Consider the following 12,261-nt stretch of genomic DNA (forward strand, 5'->3'; position numbering starts at 1 on the left):
CGGGTTGCCTCTTAATTGTGTCTATCCCTCCAGAACCTGCCCCCACACATCTTGTCCTTTGGTTGACTCCATTCCATATGTGGCTCTGTCCTATACAATAACACCTGGGGCCACCACTTTGTTACTTTTTTGGTAATACCTTGGTAGTTTTCCTTAACAGTAAAGCACGACTCCTTAAAATGATGCTATGTATTTAATAGGTAGCCCTCTCTTACTTGAAGTTTTGTAATCTCCAAATTTTGCCATTGACACCTACTTCAAACTGCAAAAGCCTACTGTATATGCATGGCCCATGCTGAAACTTAACTTGTTAGTCCTTTATGGCATCAGCTGGGTGCCCTGTGGCTACAGATATGTCTGCTTTGTATTATGTAGCCCCTAAGGGAAGGCTCTGCCCCACCAACCACAGGTAGAACGCCGTGCCTTCTGACTCAGGAGTGTCCTTGAGCCTTTCTCACATCACTCTTTCTGGCAAAGCCATCAAGGTGTCAGGGCAGCCTCCTCTCTATGCTACAAAGTCCTGGTGAGTAGAGAGGCCATGGAGCGAGTAGTTACAGAGGATGGCGCCTCTGGTCACCGAACAGTTCAAGTCTACTTGTTATTCTGCCAGTCTGGAGCTTAGACCCCATGAAATAAACCAAAGTTTATTGTGAATGAAGGGAAGGGCCCATTTGTAGGAAAATCACAGTGTCAAATCTGGCGTCAAACTCGGTAACAGAAATCTGCTTCTGCCAGAGAAAACAGCGACAGGAATAGCATGCAAGCTTTGCGTTTCTCTTTATCATCAGGAATTCTTGGAAATTACATATTGTTGCTTCACAGGAGGGTTTACAGCTGGTCGAGCTCCTCAAATGTACTCAGAAAAAGACTGCTGATGATATGATTGAGAATCGTAGCAACACTCGCTGCCCGGGGAAAAGCGTAGCTCTAACATTTGCTTTGATTCAGAAGCACTTTCTCCCCGGGGACACTTACCTCTAACAATACACTATCGATCATGGGGTTAAGGACTTCAGCCTTCTTGTCACTCTGCGGAATCAAAAGGATGAAATTGACAGATTAGGTGCTCATGCTGCACGGCGTGCCACGTGCCATGTCACACACCGACTCTGCTGAGGGACCTCTTGGACAGGAAGGAGAGGAGAAGTGGAAAGGGTACTCGAGACCGGGCTTCCTATTTGCTGCTTCCCCTGGATGATTTCATTTAATTTTGACAGAAACCCTGGGAGGTGGGTACGTAGGTCCCACGACAACCCTAATTTAAAGATGAAAAAACAGCCATCAGGAAGGTTGAGTAACTTGTTTAAGGCCACAAAGCTAGAGATTTAAACTCAGACCTTTTTGACCACGGAAGACTTGCAGCAGGTTTGGGCTCAGGGGGAGGAGGGCAAGGCCGAGATGCAGCAATTCAGGGCTGGGGCCTGGCCTCACTTAAAATCGTCTGGCATTCATTTCGATTTTTAAAAATAGTGCATTAAAATATTTATCTAGACGACTGAAGTTGTTGCTTTGTCCTTTGGGGGAAGCCCCCTTAAATTCTACAGGTGAGCTAAGTATTTTAATAGTAAAAGTACTGATCTGCAAACACAGATCCCAGTTTTCAAAAGGTAAAAATATGCAAAGCACAGAATACGGAGCCTGATGTAAAGTAGGTTTTCAAAAATGAGAGCTCGCATCAGCACCATCCTTATCATCTCCACCATTGGTCCATCCATCAACAGTCTTCTCTGTCTAAAGTGTTCAGTCTACTCTTGGACAATAAGTAATCAAAGGAACTGGGAAGAGAGAGGGCAATCTTAGTGGACGGTTTTCCTTACTATACCCAGAAGACTTTATGGTAAACAAAAGTACAACATGTAAATGAAATACATCTTCCCAGAACAGCCCCCTCTTACTGACATTACTCTACTGGGGAAACCATAATGAAATTTTGGTGAGAAAAAAAAATCTTTAAAAGCCCAGGCATTTTAGTAAGTAACCAGAAAATCCATTATGGTTTTTGCTTTCATGTTTACTTGATTATCAATAAGCCTCTAAAATATAATAAAAATGAGGGCAGTAAAATGACATTGGTTTTCAGAATCAATGAGATGTACAAGCAATTTTAATAGAGTCTGGAGAGCAATACACACTCATTAACTTCGAGTTCTGAGTAATGGCTGTTGTGGGGCACAGAAACTGGGACTGGGTGTAAAGGACTCATCACGGTCCAAGATGAGGAGGGCTGTTGTGGGGAGAGGCAGTTCAGGGAGCTCCATTTACACTTAGCTTTTCCTTTCTCCAAAATTGTAACTTGTGTGTTTGTGATTTTCTGCATGTAAACATTTGTACACGTGTGTACATATACAGTTGACCCTTGAACAACATGGGGGTAAGGGGCTGAACCCCCACACAGTCAGAAGTCTGTGGATTACTTTTTTTTTAGAGAGGGGAAGGGAGGGGGAAAGAGAGAGAAACATCAATGTGTGGTTGCCTCTCGTGTGGTCCCCCCTGGGCCCTGACCTGCAACCCAGGCACGTGCCCTGACTGGGAATCGAACCTGCGACACTTCGGTTCACAGCCTGTGCTCAGCCCACTGAGCCACGCCAGCCAGGGCTTGTGGATTACTTTTGATGCCCCCAAATCTTAACTACCAATAGCCTCCTGCTGACAGAAAGCCTTACAGATTACGTAAACAGTCAATTAACACATATTTTGTACATGATATGTTTTATATACTGTATTCTTACAACAGAGTAAGTCAGAGAAAATAAAATTTCATTAAGAAAATCATAAGGAAGATACATTTACAGTATTTCTTGAAAAAAAAATCCACATATGAGTGGATCCTGAGCAGTTCAAACCTATGTTGTTCAAGGGTCACACACACACACACACACACACACAAGCTCAAGTACGAAGCCTGTCATCTGAGCTTTGCTACTCAAATTGTAGACTGTGGGTCAGAAAAGTTGTTATCATGTGGGAGCTGGTCAGAAATGCCAGATCTCGGTCCTCATGCCAGACCTACTGAATCAGAATCTGCATTTTAACAAGATCTCCAGGCCAATTGCTTGCACATTCAGGTGTGAGAAGCTCTGTGCTGGAGCTACCATATGGAAGAGGAATGGAGAGCAATTCTGTGAACATTCCCCAGAGCTGCTCGAGAACCCACCAACATCCCAGGAACAGTGTCAGGGCTAAAACCCAGTCAGATGAGAGCCTGAGCCGCATGTCTGTCCTTGGAGACGGTGCTCCGCGCCTGGTTTTAGCAAACATCCCGACTGAGCTTCTGTTTTGTGGAGCTATCAAAGGAGGCCCTGGATCCTCCACCTTTGACAGAAGCCCCTCGGAGACCCATCTCCCTTAAAAAGGCGAAAAAAGCATCGGTATTACAATCTTACCCCAACCGTGGTTAAGGAATTTGTAAACTTCTTTGATAAGGAGGCTACTTCATTACACATTGCAGTAGTTAATCTGAAATTTTAAAAAAAAGTGGTTTGGGGATTTTCAATAAAGTAATATAACCATCAAGACAATCACTGATATTAATACCATATTCCACATAAAAGAATGGCACACAAATTTGAAGATGCTTTGTAGGAATGTTTTTCTTAATAACTTTCCATAATTCACAAGCACAGTTTAATCTAATCCTGGGTTTCTTTGCATGCTTAATTGAAGCTGAATCATCTAATACAGCCTACCTCTTTCTAGAATCAGAACCTCAGCAGAAGAATACCTGCCAGTCTTGAGAGCCACATGTAAAGGGATTAAGATTCTTGCCAAGTGGCTTTTCTCCAGGTTTTTGATGATTTTCAAATAATAATGAACATTGATCGAGGCCCTATGTTAGGTACTTTTGCATGAATAATCACATTTAATCCTCACAGTGACCTTATGGGTAACATTATTATGCCCATTTTAGAGATGAAGAAAATGACACTTAAGGACATGGAGTATTGATAACTTGCACAGGGCATGCAGTGGGAAGTGACACAGCTAAAATTCAAACTCAGGTGTCTCTTGATACCTTGATTGTTTTTATTAGATGCTCGAAGAGAAAGATCCTATAGAATATGTTTTTAAGATATATCAAAACTCAAGTTTATTCCAGCCATTCCACGGCCAAGACTTTACCCCAAGAAAATAACACAAGATAGACACAAATATTTCACTAAAGCAATGTGTTACATTACCAATGATGATAAAAACGGAAAACAACCTAATTACCTAACAACGTAGGTGCCGTCTGATTTTCAAAAATAATATCTATGCCTTTTATGAATAGTGACTAAAATGCAATTAGAAAAATAATAAAGTTAAGGAAAGACCCAGTGCAGAAAATAGAAGGAAGCTTTGTTCTGAGAAACAGGGGTCCTTGTCTAAGCTAGGTACTCAGGTTTGCTGAGCAATATTCACCTATCTGGCCATCTATCCATCTACCCACCCACCAGGACTTCTCTGCAAAATGAGTCAGGACTGAAGCTAGGAGACGGCCCAGAGCCATTCTGCCTATGTTCTTAGGCACGTGGGCAGAGAGGTACCTATCCAGACCAATGGGAGGTCTGAATACCCTTTGCTGTGCAGCTGGCTGAGGGTGAGGATGGGGACTGCAAAGCCGAGGGCAGCCAGGAGCCAGGTCCTGCTCTCGGTACACACGTCGGAACTTCAGCCCTCCCCTCTCAAGTCAGCACAGCAAATCCAAAACAGCACCTGGGTGTTTTCATCAGTATTTTAACCTTTTCCTATTTTGCCATTTCCTCTGCCTCCTACACATTGAAGCAAGCAATATTCTTTGCAGGGCATGTTAAAGATAGGAATGTAAAGTTCGTACAACGTCTTTGACTTTCATGTGTTTAGATATGAAAATCTAGAACAGGTGACACTTGCTTATAAGTGAGGAGTGGTAATTGACTAATATGGACTTTTTGGAAGGTCCTTCCACTAAAAATTTTCTCCCCAGCCTATAATGCCAAATGCAGCAATAAGCAAAGACTAGTTAGCTACTGAAGTCAATGAGTGAGTTGAGATGTGTGTGTATGTACCCAAGTATTTTTAGGAGGCTCTTATTATTGGCTCCTGTGTTCGTATAATAATGAGATGATGTTCGGACCTGTGCTAATTTTCTATACTACAACACACAGCCATGTGTATAAAAGTTAATGGCTTATTTTTCCACTCCATGCCAATTATTTTCATGTATATAAAGTTACATACATACATTTTATTTCACTAGATGAATCAATAACAACTTGTATGTATTGGAGAATATAACATATTCTGCCTGCACATGGCCACATGCATGCAGTCTACAGTGAACTGGCTCACACTAGCAACCACCATTGACAGGATTCAGAGCGTTTAGAGCTGATAGAAGTCCCTGGGCAGTGTGGGGGTGTCTGTATATTGTTGTGATGCTTGCTGAGAAGTCACGTTAAGGTTTCCTTTCAGTATTTGTGTGGTATGTTGAAAACATGATTACCCTCAAAGGTCTGTGCTTCCAAGACTTGGTCTATTAAAATAAACACTTACTGAGCTCTGAATGTTTTCCCTTAAATCTCCTCATAAATAATTCCTGAAATGTCTAGTTAACTATTGTTATCCTTGTTAACATTGTTCATTTCTTAAGACAGTCCTTGTTCCTTAATGTGACCATAAACACTAGAATTATTTGACTCAAAATCTGAATCTTTAGTAGCCTGGGTGTGTGTGTGTATTCAAATGGTATACACATGTAAAACTGGAAAAATAAGCGTTTAAAATAACATTTACCTTATCAGAACTTTTGCTTGGTCCTGAGCTGGTTTTTCCTCTTCTTGCCCATGAAGAATTAACTCTGCTACTTTATGAAGCTGCTCGATACAGCGTGCTGTGACTTCCGCCAGGCTTTCAATGGACAGCATGTATACTTCCTGGAGTGAGCAAGTGCGAGAAAGAAAATTATTCACTGAGCAGATGCTTTAAAAAAAACCTGCGGTATTAAATATAAATATATATATATATATGTATATGTATGTATATATATATGCTTTAAAAAAACAAATATAACCTGAAAAGTTTACCCAAAGATTCATAGGCGTGTCTAAGACTTTTCTAAGTGGAAGTGCTGCCAGATGATAGACGTGCCGCTGGGTTCCTGGGGACGTGGCAAGCCTTAGTCACAGCTATGTCCCTCGTCCCCAGAGCAATGCTGGGCACCCAACAGGCAGGTGCTCCAGAAAGCGTGTGAGTGGGTGGTTGAATGAAATTGGCCTCAAAGGGTATTTTTTTCAACATGAACTAATTTTAAAAATTAGTTCCTGTAAAATTAATATCCAATGTGAGATAAAGTTATTGCAAACTCCTTTTTGAACATAGGCAGGACATAAAATATGCACATATATATTTACTAAACTAAACAATAACAACTACAGCAATAACACTTTTTTGGAAAAAAGCTTCAATTAGCTCACTAATTATGAGGCATAAAGACATTTTATGGTTTCAAATTTGCATACAAGATGAAGTTTCACCCTCAAGGTAAATCAACTATATTCTTAAATATCTGGTTTTTTCCCATTTTAAATTATAATTGTAGAGACATGAAGAAAAGCTACCATACCTATGCTAAGTCGCAAATTATCTTGGCATGGAGAAATTTTAGTGTTTATTATACTAATACTCATATTTCTATAATAAAAATGAAATGGCTTTTCCTCACTTAAAATTAGGCTGCTAATAAAATTAACATCATATTCCTGCTCTTCTAAAATAAATTTACCTCCACTGTTTTAGTTCTCCTTCCTTCCTTCTTGTCTTCTTCAGGGTTTTCAGGTTTCTCTTCCTCCTCCTCCTCCTTAGTTTTCTCCTCTGCCTCGTCCACCACATCTACTGGCACGATGGTTGCATCATCTTCCACCCAGTCATGGGCCCTTTTCATGGCCTGCAAAGGCCCCCAGCCAAAGCAAGACATTTATTGTGTGACTATGAAGACTACGAAATTCCAGTCTCCAGACTAGGATCAAGTTGCCCTACACTGTCCAGGCTGGTTCTCTGTGTATTTAAAGAACGCTGGGGCAATTCTGTAAGCTCCTCCCAAACACCTTGCTTTTGGATGAACATAAAGTAGGAAAAGGGGACAGAAAGTACGGAGAGAACTATACAAGCCTAGAGGAGTTAAAAAAAAAACCACTCTAACATGACACTCAGATAAGAAAAAAAATGACAGTCACCTTGAAAGAGTGATAGTGTATTTTTCCCTTTTCATGAACAGCCATAGAAGAACCACAGTTCTTTTTTAATATGTAGGTTAGACATTTAGCCAGGGTGGTTGCTAAAGCAAATTCCCTCATCCGCTATGTCTCACGAAGCGCTCAGTGTTTCATGAGCCTAATAATACACCACGCCGGGAAGGTGAGCAATGGCTCATCTTCTCTCTGTGCTGGGTCTTCCGACCTCACGGGGGAAGGGAGTGGGGAAAGAAGGGCTGTTGGAATGACTAGGTGCTGCTCTGTGACTGGTTTAATTTCCCAGGAGTGCCTGAAAAATTAAGTCTAAATTGGACAATCGTAAACCACCCTTCCTATCTGCTTCTCCCTGAATTTAGAAGGGAAGTTTTATCACCTTAGTTTAAGCTGTTTGCTTAAGTGAAAGCTGTATCTGAATTTATGCTAAACTTCTCATCTGAAAGCTTACACATCGAATGTTTAATACATCAGAGGGTCGAATGGCAAGTTAACGGTGCAGAGATTTGGGGAGCCAGAACCCAACGCTGCTGTCCCTGGTGAGTCTGCACGGAGGTGCCAGGGTTTACCTGACTATGCAAGTAACCCGGGGAGCCCACGCAAGCTCCTGGAGCACTGGCAGGTGCTGCTTGGAGATGAATGAGGCAATCTCCCATTGTGTTCAGGTCACTGACCTGCCAGAATCGGTGACCTCTATCAGAGAGAAAGAAATTACTCATCTTCCCTCCTGGCTGCCTCACTCTGCCCTTTCCTCACCCACCTCGATAAACGAGGGCCAACTCCTGCTGGCTAAAGAGAAGAAAAGGAAAACAAAAAGAGAGGGAATAGGACAAATGACACAGCTTCTTAAGGGGGATAGTGGTCAGTATACCCCTTAAGAAACTCCAGGGCAAGACCTTGCACTAACTGGCAAAGCCTGCTGTGGGACAGTTAGAGGAACCCAGGCGCTCGCAGCTGGGACGCTCCAAGCCCCAGTAGTCCCAGCTCTCCAGGTGGGAGGGGACAAGGGGCTGACCTGGCTGGCGTGCTTCTTTCTGCGTGATTCAGGCCTATCGAGTTAGTGGGGGAGGGAGGTGGCATTTGAAAAAGCCCCTTGGTGTTTCTTCTCCCCCTATGCCGGAGAGAACCACTGCTCTGAGGTAAAATTCTATTTTGGGGAGAAGTGACTTGTTCAAGGTCATAAGGTAATTACTAGCGGAGTTGCAACTAAAACACAGGTCTCCCGACAGTCTAGTCTGTTCTCTACCATCACACTTCATTATGCAGCCTCCTCGGATCTTAATTACTGACCACAGACTTCCCTCCACCCATGTGCCTTTTGGGGTTTTTCCATTTCAGGTGGATCTCTGGAATTTTATAACTCAGACCTTCCTCTAAGAGGTAAACCCCCCCGCGCCGATGGTGCTGACCTTATTGAGTTTGTCAGGCGTGGCCGCAACATGTAATTCAAAGAGAAGCTCTGTAAGCATGCTGGCAAATTCTCCTCCCCTTTCTTCTGAGCCTAGAAACAGAAAGTGACAGAAGTAAGAAGCATGATTTATTTTTCATCGTTCAGACGTGGCAGCTCCCCCAACCTACAGCCTGCCCTCCAGCTGCCAGGCAAAGATGAACTTCACCCACTCATGACACTGCAGAGGCAGCATGCTGCTGCTGAGTGGGGGGCTGCTGGGGGCAGGGGCTGCAGCTCATACCACTGGCTGGGGTGCGCCAGGCTGCTGGGGAGGCAACGTGAGGAGAGAGAGGGACACACCTGCCTTACTTGCAGCTATAGGTGGTCAGCAGCTATTCGGTGAAAGAATGGCTGAATGAACAAATGAGTGCCCTTTCTTAGGCCTGGGTGACCTGGGACAACACTGTATTTATGACTTAGAGTCTTGTAATGCCTAGCACTGCAACCCCGATGCCACCCAGGACGCCCTTTCCTGTCCACAGAGCCGCTGTGCTGAGGAAGCCGAATTAGCCTCAATGGAGGAAGTGGCGTGTGGGCTGAGCCTTTGAGAATGAGAAGGCATGAGTCACACACACCACGGGAGAGCTGGGGGTGGATGGGAGAGAAAGATGTTGGGGCAGGGGAGAGAGAGAAAGACAGAGAGAGAGATTTCATCAAAAGCTGAGAGTCTCTCTCCGCTGGGCAGAGGTCTCAGTCTCATCCTCTCTAGGTTGGCAAAGTAAGAGGGACACATCTGAGCATCGACAAGGTCTTGTTCCCAAACCGCCCGGCCCTTCTCATTCTGTGGGAGGCAGTGTCACCGGGTGGAAAGAGCCTGTACCCGGGCTTTGCAGGGTGGGTTCCACCCCGGCTCCAGTATTTAATGGGTCTGTGGCACGGGGCCAGTCGAGGGGCTTCTTAGCTTCCAAACCCTCCCCTGCACACGTGGGGTGATACAAGCCACCCCTCTCCTCTCTAGCAGTGCTGCAGGGACTGACTAATAGAACAAATACAGAAGTATTTTGTAAACACTAAAGTTTTATGTAAGTATATTGTGAAGAGCTACAAAGATACAATGTTAGGAGATTAAAATATGTAAGAATAATCAATAGCAAGTTAGGAATTAAGTACTTTGCACAGCCCCAGCTTTTAAATGTTCACTCATTCTATAAAACAGGAAAACACACCAATAGCATCTGCCAAATATTTTAGAAAAAATTAGAGAAAAATGGAAGCAGACAAAACAGATATTAACAAATGTTGCAACAAAGAATACCTATTACTACAACTCTTAGTCTATGTATAAGGTGAGAAAACCTTCTCCAAGGCAATAAAACTAGAAAACAGCCTTTACAAATCTCTTCCCAACCGTGGTAAACCAAATTAGAGACCCATGGCAGTGTGGTGAAATTATACTTTGCTGGGAAGACAGACATGCAAATCATTAGCTAACATTATTAACTTCCAGGGAGACTGATATTCAATTTATCTAAAAATGACAGTTTATTACATTTTTGGAGACCATCGAATGCATTATTTAAACGTGAGGAAGCTTTTAGGAATGTAAGTACTGACAAGAAAAACATTGATGGCAACGTTCTAGTTTCTTCCCCAGTGCCGCTCCCGGATGGTCTGCTCGTCCCACTGATACGTTGTAACGCTCCGTCATAACTCGATTGATTAATGGCTACCCTGTTATTCTCTTCCTCTGGTTCTTTTTAAGTCTTCCTCCGGTTCTTTTTTAAGTGTTCAAATACCATTCCTTTACTAAATTAACTAAAATTAATAGTGGTTTATTGAAGTCTGCACAGCTCCCAACCTAGCCGTGGTCTGGAGTTGCTATCTGCCTCATAAAGCAAAGTAGAGGTTTTGTCTTCTGAGAGGACTAAGTGGTCTTCTCTGAAAATGCCTCCTACATAGTTGGGGGAAAAATTAATAGTGGTTTGATCCTCTGGAGATGATGCCCTTTGGGAAAATGGATATGCTATGGGAGATGACAGCGTTCTGTCACTTAAGGAGAGACAGATCTACCATATCTTACACATACTCTTTAGGACTTTAATTTTTTTGTCATGTTAAAAAGAATCTCAATTTACTGAAAGTCTACACGGAGACTGGAGCATACTGTTTTCTCTTTGACAGGATTGGACCGAGGTTTTCCCCCTGGAAGTGGCACTAACTGGGGCGGCAAGGCTGCCTTCACCTGCACTGGCAGCAAGGTCTCCTTGACCTTCTGGGGAATCGGGGGTCCTCTTTTTATCCTTTCTGAGTGAACCCCTAATAGGACCCTGGTCTACCTCAGGCATCCAGACACTGAAGAGAAACAGCCTGGCTCTTTGTGGTGATTGTTAATCTGGAAGACAGGCATCTATAGTATTTCATCCTGAGTCCAGAACACTGGCTCCGTGACCTTCAACAGCTAGCCTCATACTTTCTTCATTACTAACCCAGAGACAAGGCTGTCGTCCTTCGTGACTTTGGAGAAACATACAAATGCTCAAAAACATAATTCTCCAACAGTCTCTGTGATAGTGGCCTCTTCCTATGCTTTAGTGTAACTGATTCTTCTGTTCTGATGCAATGAGCACAAAGCTCATTAAACCGAAGGCTCGTGAGGTCAGTATGTGGGGCTAAAGTGGGAGATCGGATTTAGACGACAGTTTGCAAACGCTTAGGATGATTTGGCCTGAGCATTGAGGAAGAAGCGTTGGGAGCGCTTGTGTTTGAGCTCTGGTTAAAGGCATGTGACCCAGCTGGACACAAAACACCTGCAGTGACTTGATGGAATGGATGCACCTTACCACTGCTCTGTGTGTGGGTAGCATCAAGGGCACCCGTAAATCAAAGCTACAACTTCCTACACCTTTACTGTTTTCCTGGCATTGTGTGAGCACTTTAAGTAACAATCACGGCTAACATTTTTGAGCAGCTCTGTGGGCCGAGCACTGTGATACATGTTTTTACGTACACTATCTAATTGTGATCCTCACAATAGCCCTTGAAAATGTGTATCATTGTCAGAATTTACAGGTGAGACACTGAGTTTCGGAAAGGTTACAGCACTTGTTCAAGGCTGTATAGCGTGTAAATGGAGCAAATGTTTCAAGTGGGACTCTTCACATGGTCCCAGAAGCCAGCTCTGTCCTGTCCATGACTGCTTGACCCTTCGGCATAACCTGAACGAACTCTGTGGCTGTAGTGCGATGACATGAGTAAGAAATCACTGCTCGTGTACGTACCAAGTGTTTTACTACATTCTGCTCCCAGATGGACAACTTTATCAACACTATGCCTATCTTGGAGACCATTTTCCCCCCTCTCAGAGAAGTCTTGCTTCTCACAAAATAGGTCCCAGTGTGCTGGGGGCCATGCCATTGTCTGGCTGGAGGATTATGGGGAGAGCACAGCTGGCTCAGCTCTGTGATTGACAGCCTGACACAACGCCCTAGTGTTCTGGGTGCCTTCGCATGAACTATAAGTTTGAGGCAGAGCACAGGCCACTCACAAATACATCCTAACTGCTACACGTATAAATTAAAGGAGAGAGAAAATAGGAAAAGAAACCCACTGAAGGATCGGCCTGCCATCAACACCAATCACATGCCCCAACTTCCACATGCAGATAAA

The 12,261-nt window shown here is 43.5% G+C and overlaps 1 protein-coding gene across 4 annotated transcripts in view; it reads right to left on the minus strand.

Annotated features, from left to right (window-relative positions):
• The window catches only part of FAM114A1 (family with sequence similarity 114 member A1), a 55,961-nt gene that overhangs the window by 3,086 nt on the left and 40,614 nt on the right, over positions 1-12,261 (minus strand). For all 4 annotated transcript variants that reach the window (XM_037064332.1, XM_037064330.1, XM_037064331.1 and 1 more), the window contains 5 exons: positions 8,615-8,706; positions 6,743-6,904; positions 5,755-5,894; positions 3,384-3,456; positions 976-1,029 (listed from right to left, as the gene is read on the minus strand). In XM_037064332.1, the coding sequence (XP_036920227.1) occupies positions 976-1,029; positions 3,384-3,456; positions 5,755-5,894; positions 6,743-6,904; positions 8,615-8,706 (521 nt within the window). The remainder of the gene's footprint in view (positions 1-975; positions 1,030-3,383; positions 3,457-5,754; positions 5,895-6,742; positions 6,905-8,614; positions 8,707-12,261) is intronic.

Source organism: Sturnira hondurensis, unplaced genomic scaffold, assembly GCF_014824575.4.
Source record: "Sturnira hondurensis isolate 20B ecotype Veracruz unplaced genomic scaffold, ASM1482457v3 Scaffold0015056, whole genome shotgun sequence".
NCBI lineage: Eukaryota > Metazoa > Chordata > Mammalia > Chiroptera > Phyllostomidae > Sturnira > Sturnira hondurensis.